This window comes from Opisthocomus hoazin, chromosome 2 (assembly GCF_030867145.1).
Source record: "Opisthocomus hoazin isolate bOpiHoa1 chromosome 2, bOpiHoa1.hap1, whole genome shotgun sequence".
Classification (NCBI taxonomy): Eukaryota; Metazoa; Chordata; class Aves; order Opisthocomiformes; family Opisthocomidae; genus Opisthocomus; species Opisthocomus hoazin.
Window position 1 is genome coordinate 57,710,853 of NC_134415.1, and position 20,260 is coordinate 57,731,112.

The 20,260-nt window shown below is 42.1% G+C and overlaps 1 protein-coding gene across 1 annotated transcript in view; it reads left to right on the forward strand.

Annotated features, from left to right (window-relative positions):
* UST (uronyl 2-sulfotransferase) overlaps positions 1–20,260 on the forward strand; it is a 162,630-nt gene that overhangs the window by 113,894 nt on the left and 28,476 nt on the right. The window contains exons 6-7 of the mRNA XM_075413760.1: positions 16,019–16,116; positions 17,868–18,025. Coding sequence (XP_075269875.1) covers positions 16,019–16,116; positions 17,868–18,025 — 256 coding nt within the window. The remainder of the gene's footprint in view (positions 1–16,018; positions 16,117–17,867; positions 18,026–20,260) is intronic.

Below are 20,260 nucleotides of genomic sequence, written 5' to 3' on the forward strand. Positions count from 1 at the left end.
TGGCTTTAAGATTTAGCTACTCAATAAAGAACAACGTGGAGTGCCATGGAAAAGATGCGAGCCCTGCTTAGTTTGAAAGTGTCATCTTTCAAATTAGGATACCATGTGAACTTACGACCAAGAAGAAAAGGAAGAAGCTGGAGGAGTGGATGGAGAAGAGAATAGAGAAGAGGATGAGCTGCTGGTGGGAATGGGAAGAGAAGTCTCTAATCCACGTCCTCAGTGCAGGGGTCGCAATGTATTCCAGGGTGGTGCTGCTGTTTGTTCAGGTCTTTCTAGTCAAATAGAGGAAGGGACAAAACAAAGAAAGGCTGTTCAACTTAGGACAAGTGTCAACAGTCACATTCCATCTGATTCAACAACAAAAATCTTATCGTGTGACATTTGAGGGCATCTGTGGCCACTGTTCAGACTCGCTCATCCTCTCAGAGGAACACTTCCTATTTTAGATCACGCAGTTTTTACCCCAGAATCACGCTGGAAACTGGCAGGACAGGGAGCAGTTCCCCATGCAAGGTGCAGCTCCCTGCACAGCGCTTCGGTCAGCCCTCTCTGTCTTTCTTGTGAGCAGAGATGGACAGGCATGGGTTTCTCTGCAGTGTCAAGTATCGGCATCCTCCTTTGTTGAATGAAGGCTGTGTAGTGTTAGTAGTAAGTAAATGTAACGAAAAATACTTAAATTGTAAGGGTCTTGCATTCACAACATTGTGAACACAGCCCATTGCACGATGACTACTGTCTCTTTTTGCTTTTCATTTAAAAGTAAGATTGACTGGTAGTCTTGATGGATTAAACACACACAAATGAAAGAACCCTTTTTACAATAGTAAAAATGAAGCACAGAGGTGCAGATTTAGTTTTTGTTTCTCTCTCATGACAGAGTGAACAGATCTGAACTGGGGAATAGTTTTCCCAAAAAACGGGTGTTGGCTGTATAGTCTTGCTCTGTTTGCTTCAGTATGCTCCTGTGATGTAGAAATGTGCATTTGTGCTTCTACAAAACAACAACCAAATGCCGCGGGCTTGTGTTGGCAACTGGATTGGGATGTTCTCTCCAGCTGTTTGGCCCTGCCTGGCAAGTGGCTGGTGTGCTTTCCCACAGGAGTGCTCTTCAGGTGTCATATACTCCAGAAATCAGATTTTCCATCTTGGCGTAAAGGGTATGCTGGGTTTTTTGTTGTTTTGGTTTTTTTTCCTTAGAGGTTGTTTTGTTGTGGTGGTTTTTTTTTTGTTTTTTTGCAAGAATGTAATTTGTGTTATGAGGTTATCAGCATACTAATAGCTTCAGTTAAATGAACTTTTTTAGTATGGAGCATCCAAATTCATCTTAGATCTTTTTTTTCCTGAAGGTATATGAAAGGATGAGGGACTTCAGACAGTGAGGCGACGAATTGGCTTCTTTGCCAGACTAATAAGGAATTGCAACCAAAAGAGTAGTTGGCAAGTTTTGCTGCTTAGTGCAGTAGCTTTGGGAGTGGCTTCTGTGCCCTGAGACAAGGGCGGATTCAAACCACATGCTCTAAGGCATCTTGGCACCTTAGTGAAATGGAAACCCAATGGAAATAAACCCAGGTGCCTAAGGGATCCTGGTGGTCACAGGGAGTCCTTCAGAAAGCTATGCACACCCTGATTCCTTCAGCTTTTTTGTGGTGGATTTTACTTAAATTTAAAAAACAAAAGCAATTTTTTGTAAATTGGTGAGATGATCCTGACAGGAGAAAACATGAGGAAACAGACTGCGACAAACTGCAAACCTGTATTTGTTGACACTGAGTTGGTTTTGGGGCATTTGGCCATTGTTTCCTTATAGTCGGTCAAGTAAGGAAGGGTATTGCTACCAGGAACTCATTTTTTTGTCTTTTTATTATTCTACCTTATTTAAAGAAAGGAATTAAGGAAAACAAGAAACAGGTGTCAGTTGTTTGAAATGCACACTTTTTTTTTTTCCTTAAGATGACTATTTAAAGTCAAATAACCTTATTCAGAAACACTGGCATCCCTCACCAGTTGGCTGAGGATGTTGCAAGGTCGTGAGCTATCACAGGGACAGTGGGACCCTGTCCTGAGTGAAAAGATAATTCCATATTTCTGAATAAGCATTAGACCATCTGTGTCAGTTGAGAAAAGAAGTTGCCCATGAACAAGGTAGGAAAATTCTCCTTTGAAGTAAAAGCAATGTTCCCTTTTTCTGATTTTTATTCTAAAGGTTCTTTTTTTTTCTTGTTGACTAGAATTGTCAAAGCTCCTCTATCCCTTGTAACCGTAGCTGCTTTACATAAAATCAAAACCAAAACACAAAAAAACCTCAACAAAGGGTGTTGAGCTGATTGTTTGTTGTTCCGGACTCTGGAAAACGGACTGCCATTGTTTCAGCAAAGCTGCCTACTGCTCAGTGAATTATTGAAACACCGTCTAGTCAGGTTACCTTGAACAGAACTTTTTCCTATGAACTCTGATCCAAGCAAAACCAGCCACTATTCATAATTGAGCTCGTCAAGAGTTATTTCCTTTTCCTTGGGGAAAAATCCACTAACTGGTGGCAAATAGGAAACTTTCCATGGTGAATACGGGTTGCTAAATGAGATTTTTCAGAAAGTAATTTTCTGTTCTTTTTAAAAGGAAGGAAAACAAAACTAAGCTACTCATCAATGGTTGAAGGAAAAAATAAAACAAAGTTGCTTCAGAATGAAATCCAAAGAGATGATGTCTTTGATAAATGGGAAGGAAAAAAGCAGATTTTACACTTTTCCCCTCCTGCTAGCAGAGTTCTTAACCTCCATGAGTTTCTAATTGATCTCGTTACTTGCTGTGCGTTTTGAAGCCGTAGAACCTGAGATGAGGCGATGGAGAGATTCCGGGTTTCCGTGTGGGGAGAGAGGCATAGTTTTGTTTTTCATAGTTGTAGGAAAGAACTTCAGCAGATGACTCAAAGTTCAAAAATAAAAAGGAGGTAAATAGGAACATTTATTATGCCTCCGAGTCTTGTACTTTTAGGAGTTTTTAAATACTTGAAGTTACCGATACAGTGGCAGCCTTCTCGGACTGAGAAGTGCAGTCAGTGTGTTTGTTCCATTTAGTGGCTGCTGTTCGGAATGGCAGTGCTACGAATGATGTGAAGTATTAGCAATTTTCCAGAAAAGCACTAGAGCTGTTCAGCAGGGACAAGATTAGAACTAGGGAAATTAGATGGGGGCAGCAGAGCAGAAACCATCCCTGGCTGCAGCAACAGGGAAGCCATGTGCAGAAACAATGTGGTGGTGTTCTCTGCTCTGCAGCTCCTTTTGCGTTTCAGCCCTGAGAGACGATGGGAGAGTTTCAAAGCCAGTCGGCTCTGGGCGGAAGGCTGATAAGAAAGTGGAATTAGCGCACGACCTGCACTTCTAGCTCATTGCTCACCATTCAGGAGGCTTGTGGTAGAGTGCCACCACAAGGGTGGTAGGTCAACGGGACATAAAAGACATTTAGACCTTGCTGCTATGAGGAAGCAAGTTATTTTTTCTTAAAATTCAGTATTGTGCTTTAAAAATTTGTCATCTAACTTAAAAAAAAATGGTCAAAACCAAAGAAATTTATAACCTGTACTGTGTGATGATCATAGAATCATTAAGGTTGGAAAAGACCACTAAGATCATCAAGTCCAGCCATCAACCCATCACCACCATTCCTGCTAAGCCATATCCTGAAGTACCATAGCTACAGTTTTTTGAACACCTCCAGAGATGGTGACTCCACCACTTCCCTGGGCAACCTGCTAATCATCATATATTTTCACTTTTTTAATGGAGAGGTCAGCAGCAGGGTTTGTTTTTTTTTTGGTTTTTTTTTTTTTTTGCTAGGCAGTGTACCTGAAGTGACTGGATTATTTCAGGTGCACATCACGAGCTGCTGGACACGGTCCCTCTCCCTTTAGCATCAGTGAAAGGAATTGCATCACTGGAATTTGTGACAGCAGATAGTCTAAGCTATAACCAAGCATTATGTTAAAAGAAAACTTTCAAGATGCATCAGCTAGCAAGTGTTCATTTTCTTTAGTGAAAATTTTGCTACATCTGCAGATGAGAGAAGCCTAATAATTAAATAAGTCCTGAAATCTGCAATAATTTTTTTTTAGATTTATTGTGGTGTATCTTCCCTCCTCCACAGATATACTCCTTTATTTTGAAGTTTTGTATTAAAGAAAGTAAACATGTTCCTCCCTAATTATTGTCACGTGAAGTTCTGTGAAAATATATGGTAATGGAATGATCTCTTGTTTGTTCTGCCTCTGTCTTGATGGGATGTAGGAGAGTGATAGTTTTTAATGATCATTGCCAATGAAATTAATTTCCTTTTGGCTCACGGATTGCTTCTGTCTGATAACATCTTTAACATTCAGAACTCTGATATTTGTTTTAACATGCCTCTTCTAAACTTTTGTATTGCTAAAACTATTTTCTGTGGAGCTCTACTAAAAACAGTGTAATGTTTCAGGGTGTTGTGACATTCATAGAACTTAAATGTGTTTCTGTTACTATATGCGTTTTTGAGATTTGGGCTAAAATCTGCTGAGCATAATTTCTGTGCATGCAGTTAAGCTTTAAAGGAATGAGAAAATTTGATCTGGGAAAGAAGGCATGAGAAAAATGTGAAACTACAGAAATGTCTCGTTATTAGAATAAGCTTTCCTGTATTGTAGCAATGAAGCAATTTTTTAAGCATTTAAATCCCATGATATCTGTGCAAATGACATTGTGTCATATGTAAAGGTGTGATCTTTCTGCGTTAAGCCCTTCCTGAGGCGTGAGCAGCGTCCAGCCCAGCCAGGGAAGACAGCACAAGCTGGGGAGAGGCTACAGGGTTGCTTCCCCTCCAGTGTCCTCCCAGCTTCTGATGGTCTTCAGCTTTCCAATTTCCTGAGCCAGATGCTGCTTCCGTATCTGTGTTTAATAGCCCTTGATAGACCTCTTTTCTATGAATATTTCTTTTTTCTTTTTTTATTATTATTTTTGGGGGCTTTTTTTAAGCCCAGTTACACCTTTGGCATCCAGAGTATCCTGTTGCAAGGACCCATGCATTTACCAGCACTGAATTTCTTCCAGCGTTTTATTGCCTAATCAGCATTATAGGGCCCTTCTATAACTCCTTCAGGTCAGATTTCTTATCTGCTCCTATCAATATTCCCTGAAACATGTGCTACTTCACTGTCAATGCTTCTTTGTTACGCACAAGAGATGTCTCAGCACAGATGCTACGCAACCTGACTCAGTGTCTCGTTTTGCAAAAAAAACTGGCCTTTTCATTCCTACCCTTTATCAGCCCCTTCTCTATTTTTTTTTCCCTGAGAATTTAGGAACACAGGACTGCCTTTATCCCATCTTTAGTGACTGAATCAAAGACCTGTTGGAAGTTGGAGAGGCACAGCTTTCTCTGCTGATGCTGATTCTTCCCTTTGCTGGCTGTGTTTTTCATTACAGTGTCCTCTAATACTAGCTGGTTCTGGCAATATTCCATTCATTTTATCCATTTTTTTCTAAAGCATTTTTGACTGTCACTTCAGATTGAGACTGGTTTTTTGCTGACTTACACCCTCTCTAGAGGGCCCTGTCCTGCACGTGAAAGAATCCCAGATCTTCTGTGGTGTTTTTCATGGCACGGTTTTTCATTTCACAGTGATTTCCTCTGTATCTTCTCCAATACGGTTTTTAAAAAATGTGAAGCACAGATGGTTTCTGGGATCCAGCATTTTGAATCAAACAGAAGATGCTGGGTTCCAAGAGCCAGAGACATGAAGTTATTCCTTAATTCCTTCCATGGTGCTCTCTTGTTCAGATGAGACCTTACATAAGGTACCGGCAGGGTCTTTTCTGCTTTACTTGGAGCTGAAAAAGCCGAAGTTGAAAGTGTTCTGGTTTAGGACTTCTGAGAAATTGAAGAGACTCCAGAAGATGTTCTTTAAAAGGAAATACTGTAAGGAAATGTGAATCTTCAGATGAGTGAAAATGTGCTATGAAGCAGATGTCCTGCAGTTATTCCTTGTGTTCATCAAGATTAAGACAAACAGGAGTCTCCTCAAATTACACCAAGGTGTTTTCATATCAGATACTGGTAGAGGTTTTCTGACAGTAGGAGCAGTAAAGCACTGGTACATATTAGAGCTGGATACGAACATTTTGTATTAACTGATTGGACAAATGGCAACCCTGGTCTAGATAAAATTAATTCTCCCTTAGCAAAGGGTGGACTAAAATGCTTCTCAACGCCCTGGGTCTTCTGTAGCAGCCTTTCTCACTGGGGTGGGCAGCAGCCAGGGCTGCGCAGCGTGGCCAGGTGGGGTGAGAGCACCCTGCCAGGAGGACCCTCACCCACCAACTGCATCTCTGTGCCCCTCCACCCTGCCGGCCTCAGCCTCCTAGTGAGCTCCAGGCTGAAGAGTAACTTTTATCTGTGCTCCAGAACTACCTTTTGGGAGCATAAATTGCTGGATGTATCTGTTGCTTTGCTGCTTTTCTTACAGGCATCTGTTGGCTGGGGTCCAGCAGTGCTGCAGAAGGGAGGGCTGAGAAGTCCCTGCGGTGGGGGCTATTTCCTGCTCAGCATTTGCAGAATTGAATGTGTGCCACCCCTAATTGACTTTATTAAGGGTCATCATCCGAGCAGACTGATTTTTCCAGGTTCTTTTATGAAGAGGTGTTAGTAAACAGAATTAACAGATGTACTGTCTTCCCGCTGTTAGTTGCCATTGGGATTCATTCTTGATTGCAGTATAATGGTCTGTATTTTTGGTCTTCCCTGGATCTGTGCCCTCTGTGACAGGATGGTTATTTAGTGCTTATATACTTCTTCCAGCTGGCAGGCACTGTCCCTTTTTTTGGCATAATTTCTTTCTATTTTTTTTCTACTAAGGCAGTTTCAGGTGAAAAATACAAACGCAACTGAGAAGAAAGGTATGAGAAGGTGCCTTACACTTACAGCTATGAAGTGATTCCATTCTAATTGGTAAAACTGGTCTTGGACAAATTACTAGTATGATTTCTGATAACAGAGAGACATATATCCACCTATGTGTTTTCTCAATCTTGTACATCATTTCAAGTTAGAAAATTGGGATCTGCAAAGTTGTTTAATGTTTGTCACAGATGCGCTGTGGGCATAGTTCATCACCTCTGCTATGTAATGCCATCAAAAGTTTGTACGTGAATGAATGAGTTATGCCTGCACTGAATGAAAATGTAGATGCTTAGCAGAAGACGCTGTTTTGTGAACTGATGCTTCACTTGCTAAGGTACCGGGAAGAAGAGTTTTATATGTTACTGGCAGAAAAGGCAGGCAAATTAGCCCAGCCAAAAGAGTCCGTCAAAAAGAAAAAAGTGGGAATTAATCTTGGAAGCCTATTTGCTTATGTGGTCTGGGGAAAAAAATTAAAAACACATATTTTGCCAGAAAAAAGTGGAAAGTCAATTCACAGAAAATCCAGAATTGTCCTCTACACACACACACACACAAAAAAAAAACCACCAAGGAAATCTGTGCTGATGTAAAGACAGCACAAATTGAACCTAAATAAGCCATAGAGTACCCTAAGCTAGCTTTAAAAAGTCAGGTTTCCTCATTAGAGCACAATTAAATGAAGAGTTAACTGAACCAGCCTTCCTATCCTAACATTTGAAAATACTTCTATCTTGTTCTCCAGATTTTCGTAATAGAATTTTCTCTTGAATAATTGTACTCTTACAGTACTGGCTTTTTTAATGAAAGAGAAAAATATCTCATACTATGAAACAAAATGAAGTTTCTTTAACTTGCAAGTATAAATGTCTAGCCTACAGATGCAGTTACTCAGGAAAAGTATTGAGCTTTGAGGAGAGGCATAGAAGATGTGTGTATTCCTTAGTATACTATCTCTGTTGGTATTTAGGGTTGATCTCAAGCTATCAGTAGTTGCTAAGGGTTCTGTAAGCTTCCCACCCCTTCTCTCAAGGGCACAAATACTTTGAAATTTTTTTTTTCTCAAGTCAACTAAGCACTTGCAGGCAGCTCCCTCTACCTTTTCTCAAGATGGCTGCTGGACATCCCCCTGCATGGAGGGAAGGAGAGCTGTCTGGCCTGTCTTCTCCATCCGTCAGGTCTCTGAGCTGGAGACTCACAAGAGAAAAGAGTAGCAGTCCTGCTCATGAGAGAGGGTGCCATGCTAGAGAATGAACGAAAATGCTTCGTTTCCTTCATTTTTATTGAGATTAAACATTGGAGAACTAGGGATTTTTTTCAAGTTTCTAAAGTATATTTTTCTTTAAAGAAAGATTTTTCAAAGCAGAGACCTTTATGTTCCCTACTTTTTAAATGTATTTTTTTTCTTGTATACATGGTTGACTGGCTTCAAGCCAATACATTGGTGTGTCTTGCTGCCCAGACCAATAATGTCAGAGAGGGGAGCTGGCTCTCAGAGAGGGTACAGAATATCTCTGGAGCCTTCTGGCTTGCAGTAGCCTAGCTAGATGGCTGATGTGGAGAAGAGCTGAAGTGTGGGCACTGGAACATTGCCTCTGTCCCTAACTGGCTGCTGTTTCCCCAGAGCAACTGTGTATGGGGTAAAAGAGTCCTTTCAAAAACAGCCCAGTGAATAATCAGGAAAATGTAGCAAAGTCCCATCCTCCCAGCCACCCTCATCATTTTCCAGGGGCCTCCTGCCATAGGCCGGGTTGGACGTGGCAGCCCCCGGCTACCGACAGCGTGCTCCCACCACCCCTCCTCCGGTGCCCAGGGCTTCGGTTTGGCTGCCGGAAAGCCATGACCTGCTGGAGAAAGGCTTTGCTGTAGCTCCTTGCTAAGCACCCCCTGCATCAAAGCGAGTGGTGGTCTAACGCTTTGCTGACAGAAGTGGTGGTTGTAGCAAGCATCTGAGAAATTGGAGAAGAGGAGGAGGGAAGAGAGTCTGTTTCCAGATAATAATAAATGAAAAGTTATCGGGGGGGGGGGGGGGGGGAACCCAACACGTTTATAAGAACACATTGCTTTGTTTTACAGGGCAGCTAGTGTTTTGAACTAACCTTTAAATAAGATGGCTGGAGGACAGCAACTTGGATCAAATGAGCTGGCTCTATGGGTGCTTTTGCTCGTCCAACGCGCTGCTGCTAGGAGTCCCTGAAACTTTCTAAATGATATTCTTCTGATCTCCAGCGCAGGCTGTTGCACTGTCTCCTTCTCTAGCAGGGTACTGGGCCTTCCAGAAGTATAGGTGATCAGAGGGCTCTTTTCTTCTCTTCATCTTCCAGTTGCTTTTGTTGCTGCTTTTTATCAAATACATGATTTAGCTGAAGGCAAAGAGCGGTTTGTTGAAGAAATGATAATGAGGATTTTCTGGGAGTTAAAGAGATCGAGGATTTTTTTTTTTTTAAAAAAAAGCATATTTCAAATCCTGACAAATATGTGGAGGAAAGGAACTCTGATACCTGCAAAGGTGTGAAATGTCTGTGCGGTCTTTCAAGAGCTGTACAAAAGCGCTCAGAAGTGTATCTCTTCAAAAAGCAGACATTGCCAAGCGAGAAAGAGTTGAAAGGAATGTTATCTCTCACTGAAAACTAGTTTTAAAATGCAAACCTTAGCTCAGCTTTCAGATATACGGTTTGTCAAAGGTAAAGCGCTCTACCTCTTGACCTTTAAGCGGGAAAGTGATGGTTACAGTCAGCTGGAAGAGGTCATCTTTGGGGAGCACAGCCTGAGCTGTTTGGTGCCCCAGGTACTTCCCTGCTTCATGCTCCAGTCCCCAAAATCCGATCACTGGCCTCCATGCGCTGTGGCATCTGCCTTCACAGGACAGACCTAAACCTGTTGCATGGACCCACCAGAGGATTAGCCTGACGGGATGTCTCTTGTAGCTGCTGTCTTCTCTTTCACAGCAGCTGAGATCCTCTTCAGGTTCAAATGCAAGGCTCACCTCTGCTGTCTTGTCAGTAACTACCCAAGATCTGCCAGCTAGCTAAAGAGAGAGGAGAAGTCCCTGGTATCCATGGATTTTGCGGTGCTGCAGAAAGAGATGCTGGCAGCATGGGTGGCTCCTGCAGCAGTGGCAGTATTTGGGCACGGGGGGACAGCCAGTGCTGGGGTGAAACGGCCACACACTCTGCTGGCTGTCTCCCAGTCGTTGCAATGACCACGTTGGCAAAATGGCCAAAAGAAGTGATTACGGTGACTGAAGCCATTGAATGTGGCCTGAGTCGCTCCACGGGGGACATTCCCTGCACAGCTGGGGTGCAGCGGCGGTGCAGCATGTCCGTGAGCAAGCCCCGCGTTCTTCACTCTCCTGGTAGGAGACCAGAAGGCAATGGAGGGAAAGAAAAGAGTTTCTGTTGCTTTTTGCGCTGGTGGAGCCCGCACAGGAGCGCAGGGCCAATCACAGCGGGGGCAGGGGAGCGTTTGGGCACAGAAACCCACGTTCAGTTAGCTAGGTCAGCTCTGCCATCTCCCGGAGCTGCTCCCAAAGTGCCCACTGCTCGCTCTACAGCCTGCCGCTGGTGTCCCAATAGACTCGTCCAGCTTGCTGTTGTCTCCTCTCCAAAGAACTGTCATCCCCCCAGGTCTGGCACAACCCACCCCACCTGGCAGCCCTCCTTGGAGGGGAGCATGGGCTGGGAAACAACGCTTGCCTTCAGCTGTGTTGGCAGTGCTGCGCTGGGAAGAAGTGCCCAGCACCTGCCCACCCCACAGCTACTGCTGGTAGCATAGTTGCACAAACAGGTACCAAATGCCTGCAGAATTTGGAAGAAACAGGTCATCTTGCTGCTGTGTGGCTCTTGTTATCCAAATACCTGATTGAGATTGAATAGAAGCATTAAATAGTCACCTGATGAAATAAAAACCTCTCTAATTAGGGTTAAAAATGTGTTGCATTACAGCTTATTTTCCGTAAAAGTATGTGAATAATTTGTGCTCATGAAAAAGATTTCGTAAGTCATGTTTCATTTGTATTTGAAAACCTTCATGCCAACTGTACCTTGACTTTTCAATGTCTTTCTGCAGCCTTACGAAGTAGGAAGTTGTGCTTTTCCTTCTTTCATTTCATATTTACACTCGTGAGTCCTTTTCTGAGCCGTCATGCTTACATATTATTCTCCATCACTCTACAGCCACCCAGAGCTCCCTAGCTGGGGTCAGAGAAAGCAGAGGGTTGTGTTTTTTTTCAGCGTGGTTGTATTTAGTTCATATGATGCAACATTGTCCTCAGGATGTAACGGTCAGTTTGACCTCCTTGCAAACACCGAGCAAGTATGTGAGAAAACATTTTACAAGCCGTGAGAGGATTCCTGGGGGCTCTCAGCAGAGCAGCAGAGTTTTCCTTGGCCGGCGGCGGTGAGGACCAGACCGTGCTGCTGACTGTAGCGGCGTATGAAGAGCAGCCTTGTAAGCAGGAGAGGTCACCATAGACTGGGCTCACTCACTGGTTTTCCACATCATTTTATTTCATTTGCTTTTATGAAAACTTGAAAGGTATTTATTTAGGTCGCTGCTTCCGCTGTAGCCTTCGTGACACACCTCAACTTCATGTCTGCAGCCTTCAGACTTAAGTACGGAGCGTGCACCGTGGCTGGGCTGTAAGCGGGGTCTCCTGGTTTGACAGAAGTTGCAGTATCCTGGCAGGGCAGGGAAAGACAACATGTCGTATTTTTTGTTTTGATTGTGAGAGAAAGGCTGGTTTTATGGCTTCCCATAGATTAATGGATGATTAATGGAAAGATGTTTGCAAGGCATGTATGTAGTTGAGTTGTGATTCCTGATTTTAAATTGTTAGGGATACTAAGAGTAGCCGTACATCCATGGCAGAATCTGGTGTTTCTGTAATTTTTGGTTGAGACATTGAAGATTAAGAAACAGGGAATGCTTTGAAGCCCAAGAATTATTTCTTTTTTAAAAAAACTTCGGTGTTCCTTCTACTGGACAAAATAACCCTTTGGTTTCACCCAGTACTCTTAGGACTTTATAGTAGTAGGAAAAACAATCAAGCTCTCAAGTCTACAGTCACATCTTTTTGTATATGGCACAGTATTTGCAATGAGTTAAAGACATTAACTTAAGTAAATTGTTTATTGTTCTACAAAAAATACTTTAAAGTTTGCTCTGCTTATGACAGCACTAAAATTCCCAGAGGATTTTTGTATCCTTGAAATATTTTTACTCACAGAATCACAGAATGGTAGGGGTTGGAAGGGACCTCTGTGGGTCATCTAGTCCAACCCCCCTGCCGAAGCAGGGTCACCTGCAGCAGGCTGTACAGGACCTTGTCCAGGCGGGTCTTGAATATTTCCAGAGAAGGAGACTCCACAACCTCCCTGGGCAGCCTGTTCCAGTGCTCCGTCACCCTCAGAGGGAAGAAGTTCTTCCTCATGTTCAGACGGAACTTCCTGTGCCTCAGTTTGTGCCCATTGCCCCTTGTCCTGTCGCTGGGCACCACTGAAAGAGCTTGGCCCCATCTTCCTGACACCCACCCTTCAGATATTTGTAAGTATATATTAGGTCCCCTCTCAGCCTTCTCTTCTTCAGGCTGAACAAGCCCAGCTCCCTCAGCCTCTCCTCGTAGGAGAGATGTTCCAGTCCCCTCACCATCCTTGTAGCCCTAACTCATGTGCCTACTTCCTCTTATGACATGTATGAACGTGCTACGGCAAATAAAAGAGTTCGTTTGTTATTAACTTTAAAACCATTTATTAATAACATGTCTTTGATATATTTCTGATAGATCAGTAGTCTGGCTTGTTGACTGATTAATAGATGAGGGCATGTTGTGATTTTTATATGAAAGACAATTTTAATGAAGAGGGAAGTAGACGTTGCCAATTTACCAATTCAACCAGAATTGTAGCAATAGAAAAATATAGTACTGTTAAAAAGAAAGCTAGTTTCTGTGATTAATTGCAGCCCCAGGGCTGGTTCCTGGGCATCCCTCTGCCCTGCTGGAGACAGAAGCCCAGCAGGATGTGAGCGTTGGGGATTGTAGCCAGGAGCTGAGAAATAAAGTAAAAATCCTCTTTCTTTATTGTGGAGGTGTATGATCAAAGTAGCTCTCTTTCTTTTTTTCTGTATCTTTCTAGGCTGTGTTTCAATAATTTTTTTTAAAAGGCTCCTTCAGTGATTTAAATGAGCAAGGCTGTTATCTGTCACCTTGCAATTTTTTATCACACATAAAAACCTTTCTGCCCTGAAAGATCCCTGTCCTGCTGAGGAGACATGCTCTTACTGGGAAATGTGGCATTAATGTTGCTTGGGCTAACAGAATAATGCTGCCTAGAATAATGTGATTTCACCTTAGCTTTCCGTGCTCAGAAGAAACAGAAATTCCTGTGACTCCTGCTAGCAACTGACAAGCAGCCTCCTTCAGGCCAAGCTTTCTTTCACCCCACCTCTTGGTTAAAAACTGTGGTTTCACATCCTGTGGAGCTGCATAATTAGCATCAAGTAAAATCTCCTCTGAGAGGGTGGCTGATGGCTGGTGATTTATTTCACAAATTACGAATACATGAGAATAGGAGAGGCAAGCAGGTGCTGCAAATGCATCAGGACGCTCCAGCAGCTCTAATGTCGGTCACAGCGGTGGTGGTAAACGGAGACTGGAAAGGGGCAGTGCTTTCACCATGGGGTAAACCTGGTGCTTCTGATGTCAGGAACGTGAAATGTGTGCCATTGTGTGGCAAAAAATTGTGGGTTCATGTGAAAGCATGCCTGGCCTTGATCTTAAATCTAGAGTGCATCAATGAGGAGAGGGGAAGATTTTTCTCTCTCATCCTATTGCTTTCCTTCCACAAATCAAATTCAAAGGGAATTGCCACTCAGTAATTTAGATTAGTGCCATCCCTCTTGTTTCAGTGATCCTACAGTAGTTAACCCTAAAAAGGAATAGTAAAAATCTCATTTTGACTAAATATAAGCTGTTCACTTGTTAAAGCTGCAGGATTTTCCATGTGGATTTACATTGCTTTTATTCTATGGATGTTTCTCCAGTTATATTAACCAAATATTGGTTTCATTTTTACGTTGGCTATTCCTACTTACTTATTTCAGGGAATATTTTCTGGCTAGCTGTATTCATTGTTCTTGCAAGTTTCTTTGTTGTGGGTTGATGTCCATTACCCTTCGTATGGGAGTGAGAAAAGAGGAATGGTTCTCGGTTGGGTGTTACTAATGATTTTTAAGTCTTATGTAGGTGTTTCTGCCTTTCAATTAATCCATCAATCAAGTGGGAGCTGGCTTGGACGTAGTTTAAGGTATTGTCAGGACAATATTTCAGATTTTTTAAAATCCAAGCAATTTATGAATTCATTGTGGGTCTCTGCAGGTTCTTACAGAACCCGAAAATATGTATCCCTGAAAACATCTTTGGTGGTGTCTATAGTAAAAGCACAATAACCCTTTAAAGAACTGCAGTTTTTAATTCATCTTAAAAAAACCTCTTGGGATGATAGGAGGGACACATTGCCTGTACCACCAGTAGATATCTTAGTAATATTCATAGCATTGGGAACAAAAGGGGCTGGTTAGCTTCAGCTCAGAGCCTTGAATGTCAAAATGCAGGTCTTGACCATAAATCTTCTAGTACGTATTTAAGGCAAGCCCTTCTCAGTATGCCTGGATACACTGAGGGGAGCAGGGAGAGGGTTTTTTATATCCCACCTGGCAGGTTTTGTGTTGTTTTCTTTGATGGTTCCTCACTATGTGATTTACCTCCCAGCCCAGGATCTTCTGACACGCTTATAAAATCTGATTTACCTAAATGTAAGACAGGGGAGGAAACAGGAATGTACTTTAAGAAGACTTACAGACACAAGCATGACACTAATGAAGCTAGGCATGAGGACTGAAGTTCTCGGAAGAGCTTTTCTGTGCTGAGGTCTCAGGAATGGATGCTGCGGCCGGAGGGCTGTACTGGCTGCTCTGGGAGAGCAGGGGATGCTCTCCATACCTCCCACGCTGCCAAGCACTGCTGTCTCACGGGGCACGTGTTGCCCTCTGACGCATTCTCTATCATGTTTCGTTTACTTGATGAGGTATAGATTTGGTTAGTCGTTGGTTTGATATTGGTGTGTATCAAGCCCATTGCCTGATCAAAGCATGCGTATTTAACTAAGAATGAAGACTGGCTTTGCAAAGATGAGGTCCTTTCATCTTTTCTTGTGTTGTCTTACCCTTTTATTCTCTCTCGACATGTCTCTGGAGTCGGTGGGTCAGCCTGCAGAATGAGACTCTCTTAGGCTAGATAGGAATGCTGAAATTCAGTCCCAGGTGCAGGTACGTTTATTATTGCGCTAGAGTAAAGCAAGAAATGGAATACAGTTCCTCAGGGTTCAGTAGCTATGCGTAGTCTTTGACAAGTGATAAATAGCTCCTAATTAAATGAACGATAAATCAGGAGGATGATAAACACTTTCTAATAAGCCCTTTTCTCAGTGAGGGTTTACACAACAGACTCAATTCTGAACATCTGAGGAATGTACAGAATTGTAATCAAAAGTGATGTATGTTTTTATATCAAGAGCAAGCTGTGCGAGTTACAGCTGATGTTTGTTCATTCCAGTCATTGAATGAAGCAGAATGAAAAAAAAAAAAAAAGGAAATAAATGTTGTCTCAATTTGATTTATTCTGGCTACTTCAGGTTTCCCCCAGGGTGTATTTAGAAGAAAGAAGAGTCTGAAAAAAATTTCCTGAATATTTTAAATATAACTCAATATGAAAGTTAATCCATGTGTCCTGCTTTGAGTCATGCAGTAATCTCAATATAATAATTGTGTTATTTGCAGCAAAAAGAAAAATGTGTTCTTTGCATTCTAGGACAAAATCACTTCCCCCCTCCCCGAAAGTTTCTAATGATATTTAGAAGTAAATAAATTGACCGGTAGATGACTTTTAAGGTATTTGACATAGCCTCAGCACAATTCTTTGACTCTGAGATGCTGTAGAAAGTATTGAGATGAAGAAAACACTTGTTACTAGAGAAAGGAAAATCCAGTGTTCAACCTCTCTCTTTCTTTTTTTTTCTTCATCTTTCCTTCCCCGCAGGACATTAATGTATGTATCCTTGAGAACTACCCTGAATGTTCCAATCCCAGGTTATTTTACATCATACCATATTTCTGTGGACAGCATCCAAGATGCAGGTAAATATATGCAATCCCAATTTATTCAGCAGTAGCTATTGCTAGTGTTTTGACAGAAACTGGTAATAAAGAGGCAACAGTTATCTGAAGTAAAAGAAAAAAGTGAAAGTACAATGTAGCGCTGTATGTGGTAACTGCATGCGTGTATTTTGGAGTAAGGAGGGTAATGCAGTACTATTCCTTTTTCTTGATTTAATACATGAATAATTCATCATATCTGGATGTATTTATGTGGAATTTCTTTTTCTGGGTTAGCAAGGTGAGAATGGCAGTGACCATATGTGCTCGTTACTCATTTTGCCTGCACTGTAATTTTGTAATACATGTTTTAGCTCTGCTCAGATGCTTGTAGCAGGTCTATGTATGACAAATTCCAGGTTTCTATGTCTGTGTAAGAAATAGCAATCATACTTAAACTATCTAAAGTGCAGCCTTCTACTGCTGTAATTGAGCTAGCTCATTTTTAGTGTGTCTATTTATGCCGTTCTCATATTGCTGTATTACTGATACTGCATAGTAAACTTTAAAATTATTCACATACTATTGCATAAATACATTCTTGTTTTTAAATACTTTAGTATTGTTGGTCACAGCATGTTCTTTATTAGATTTGTTCAGCTTTGAGGTGTTCTATTTATTTATTGTTACTGCTTCTCCTTAGTGGAACAGCTGCAGGTTTTCAAAAATTTCTTTCAAAAACCATACTTTTTTGTAGCAGTATAACAAGTGAAAATGTGTTCCTTCTTAAATCTCAATTTCTAAGTATCTTTGTTGTAAAATCCTGCTTTAGTTTTTTGGCATAAGTGAAGTTATGCTTAAGAAACAAAACAGATTCATGACTTCATTACACATATTTTTCTTAATGTATTTTGGCCTGATTCGCAAATGCTTATGGTTGCGCATTTAACTAGTGTTAAAGAGGGCATTGTATCCCCTTTCAATGTGGATGCTGACTGCTACTCCCAGGACATAATTAATATGAGTTAGTCTAAGGGATTTAGGATTCATACCCTTGTCTAACCAAACTGTGCTTCCATGAAACTATGAGAAGCATGAAGATGTACTGGTGTCCTGCCAGCTTCTCCCACTGGGCAACAACAGAGAATAACGCTGAACTGATCTTCCAAACCAGTATCAGTCAGAGCAAACAAACGCAAATCCTGTAGCAAAGCCGCAGGGCGGTCAGGGTAACGGCAGGGAAAGGGAAGCTCATGGAGACTTTGGCAGAAGTTAAAATGAAGGGCAAGGTGGGAAGCAGGCTGGTAGCCTCCTGCGTGCTGTTCGCTGGGTAACAGCAGGCAGTGGTTGATCACAGCAGTTCTTCTGATGTGGTTCAGGGATCCTGCCACCCCTTAGCACCTTTCGTCACCCAGGGAGGTCGTTTCTCCTGTGAGATGGGTCATGCTTCTGAGTCAAGATACAGGAGGTCACAGGGTTGAGCTTATAAACAGCTCGGTGGAAGATGTCCTCAGAACAGAGTGCTTCCACGCAGTTATTAACCTCCTTTTAACATGACCGTGTTTTCACATGACAAACCAATTGTTGATGTGCAGAAAAGCTCAGTAAGCCGCTCAGGTTTGGGGGGGGGGGGGGGGGGTGTGGTGTTGATGTTCTGTTGGAAGTACAGCACCAAATACTTTTTGATTCGGTTGTGGTTTTGGCTTGGATTTCTGAAGTAAGTGCATATTTTAACTCTTTTTTTTTTTTTTTTTTCTCTCCTCCCTCTCTCTCCCTCCATTAATTTCATACAGGGAGCCTGGTGAATGGGCCCTTGAAAGAGCAAAGCTGAACGTTAATGAAAATTTTCTGCTTGTGGGCATTCTGGAGGAGTTAGAGGATGTGCTGCTTTTATTAGAAAGATTCTTACCTCATTATTTCAAGGATGTGCTTAGCATCTACAAAAACCCAGGTAACTTTTTCCATTAAAAAGTTATTCTTATAGCAACTTTGGCAAAATCTGTATGACTGCTGAAAGGTTATGTTTATGTCTTACTGAGTCAATGGAGAGGTTTATCTACCCTTTTAGGGAGCAGACTTGATTGATGGGAAAGGGTACATATTCTGTTTTTACACTTAACGTTACTGTGTGGTTTTCATTCCTGGGCAAGCACTTGGTGCTCCTCTGATCTTGCCACATGCCAGAAAGCTTCCCATTTAACACTAGAGTGGCTTTTTCTTCTTCTAGTTCTGTCACAGTCAGCTCTCAGATAAATACTCTCAAACAGGTGTCAGCAATATCTACCTAAGTAAACCTTCAGGAAATGGTCTGGGGAGCTGTACACTTTGGGGAATCTCCAGCGCCAGGACATTTATTTTCCTTCAACCTTCACTAAGAGTTGCAGTGATATTAACTAGTTATGATGAAATTAACCTCCAGTTAAACTGAGTTGAAGTAAAGTACAAATAAGAACATGTATTTATAGCACTTCAAGTACAAAGCATGCTCAGCAAAAAATCTGAGATGGACTTGGGTAGAGAAACTAAAACTGAGGGCACTTAATCTACACCTTAATTTGCATCCTTCAGTCAATCTGAAAGAGTTCTCTCTTTGCGGTGTCAGTCCGTCCCTGCCAACACTTATTTATTGCTAACTTCTTTAGAACACAGCCCTGCGTCCTATGCCTAAGCCAAGAAATACCATGCTTCTGTGGGGCTGTGCGTGTCATTCCGGCAGAACTGTTTTCCTGCTTACGTCGGGCTGGGCCGTCAACGTCCTATGAGCCAGGGAGGGGTAAAACTTCGCTTCTTGCTTGGTAACTCGGTTGCATTCATGTCAGTGTGAAATGCCTACAGCCACCAAAATGTGTTGTTTGTACCAAAGTGTATATTAAAAACACATGGATCAAAGATTGAATTTTGTTTGCAATGTGTGCAGCTAATGGCTGGCTTTTGACTGAGAGTAGCTATCACAGTGATCAGTCATTCCGGAGAAGCTATGGGTTTCTGTCCATAACAGTGAACTGTGGGTGACTGTCCACCAATTCTTGCTTCCAGGATGGATCTTTGAGAGTTTCATATTTCTCAATGGTACAGATATTACATGGAAAGTGTGGCATTCCTCCTCTGACTATGATTTCGGGGGGTTATTATCTGCTTGCAATACGGCAGTTAAGGCAGCTGCTTAGGTGTGAGTGTTACTTTGTTGTGAAACTCTATCCAGCCACAGAGCTATTTAGAATCACAGAATGGTTTGAGTTGGAAGGGACCTTTAAAGGTCATCTCATTCCACCCCCCCCTGCCACGGGCAGGGACTCCTTCCACCAGACCAGGTTGCTCAGAGCCACATCCAACCTGGCCTTGAACGCTGCCAGGGAGGGGGCAGCCACAGCTTCTCTGGGCAACCTGTTCCAGGGCCTCACCACCCTCAGAGTGAAGAGGGTTATTTTGCTCAATAACAGACATGAGGAGAGCATGGTATGGTATTGACATGAGAGCAGTGCCCAGTTTTGGATCAGTTATTTTGCTTTTCTTTGTAAAGTAAAAAGACCTACATATTTAGTATGTGGAAATCTTCCTAAGGGTTTGCACATTTTGGTCTCCAGGGTTTTCTCATAGGGTGTCAGAGGAGAGGGAGGCAGAGGATCAATAGAAGGATGCTCTCTTTGTAATAAGCAGACTTTTTTTTGAGAATCTGTAGGAGTTCCTCAGCTGTTCTGTGCATCATAGATTTTCACTGCTTTTACAATAGGGGAAGCTAACAAGCAGCATGTAGGGTCTTGATTTTCATCAGGGTGTCCTAGAAATTGTCAGGTATGAAATAAGCAATCTCCCAGAATCGTTAAGTGCTGCATAACCTTTCTTTTCTCTGTGTATATTCCAGTATTGGGGGGAGATTTGATACCCTGTTTCAGGACAGTGATTTCCTCTGGGATTTTATATGTAAGACTGGTCATACGCCATCTCTGAAAATTCAGCTCTTTCCTTTAATATTTCCCATGCAGATTAAATGTTTAATTTTTCCCATGCACTTATTCACAAGGAAGAACAGAAAGAAAACAGTTTCCTTGTGTTAACTCTCTCCTTCTCTTTTCATACATGCATATATTTGGGGTTTTTTTCCAAGGATAATTATTTTCAGGTTATTTCTCAGTTGCTGCTAATGCTTGCAAAAAACTTCACGGACACCGCCAGAAAGGAAAAAAAA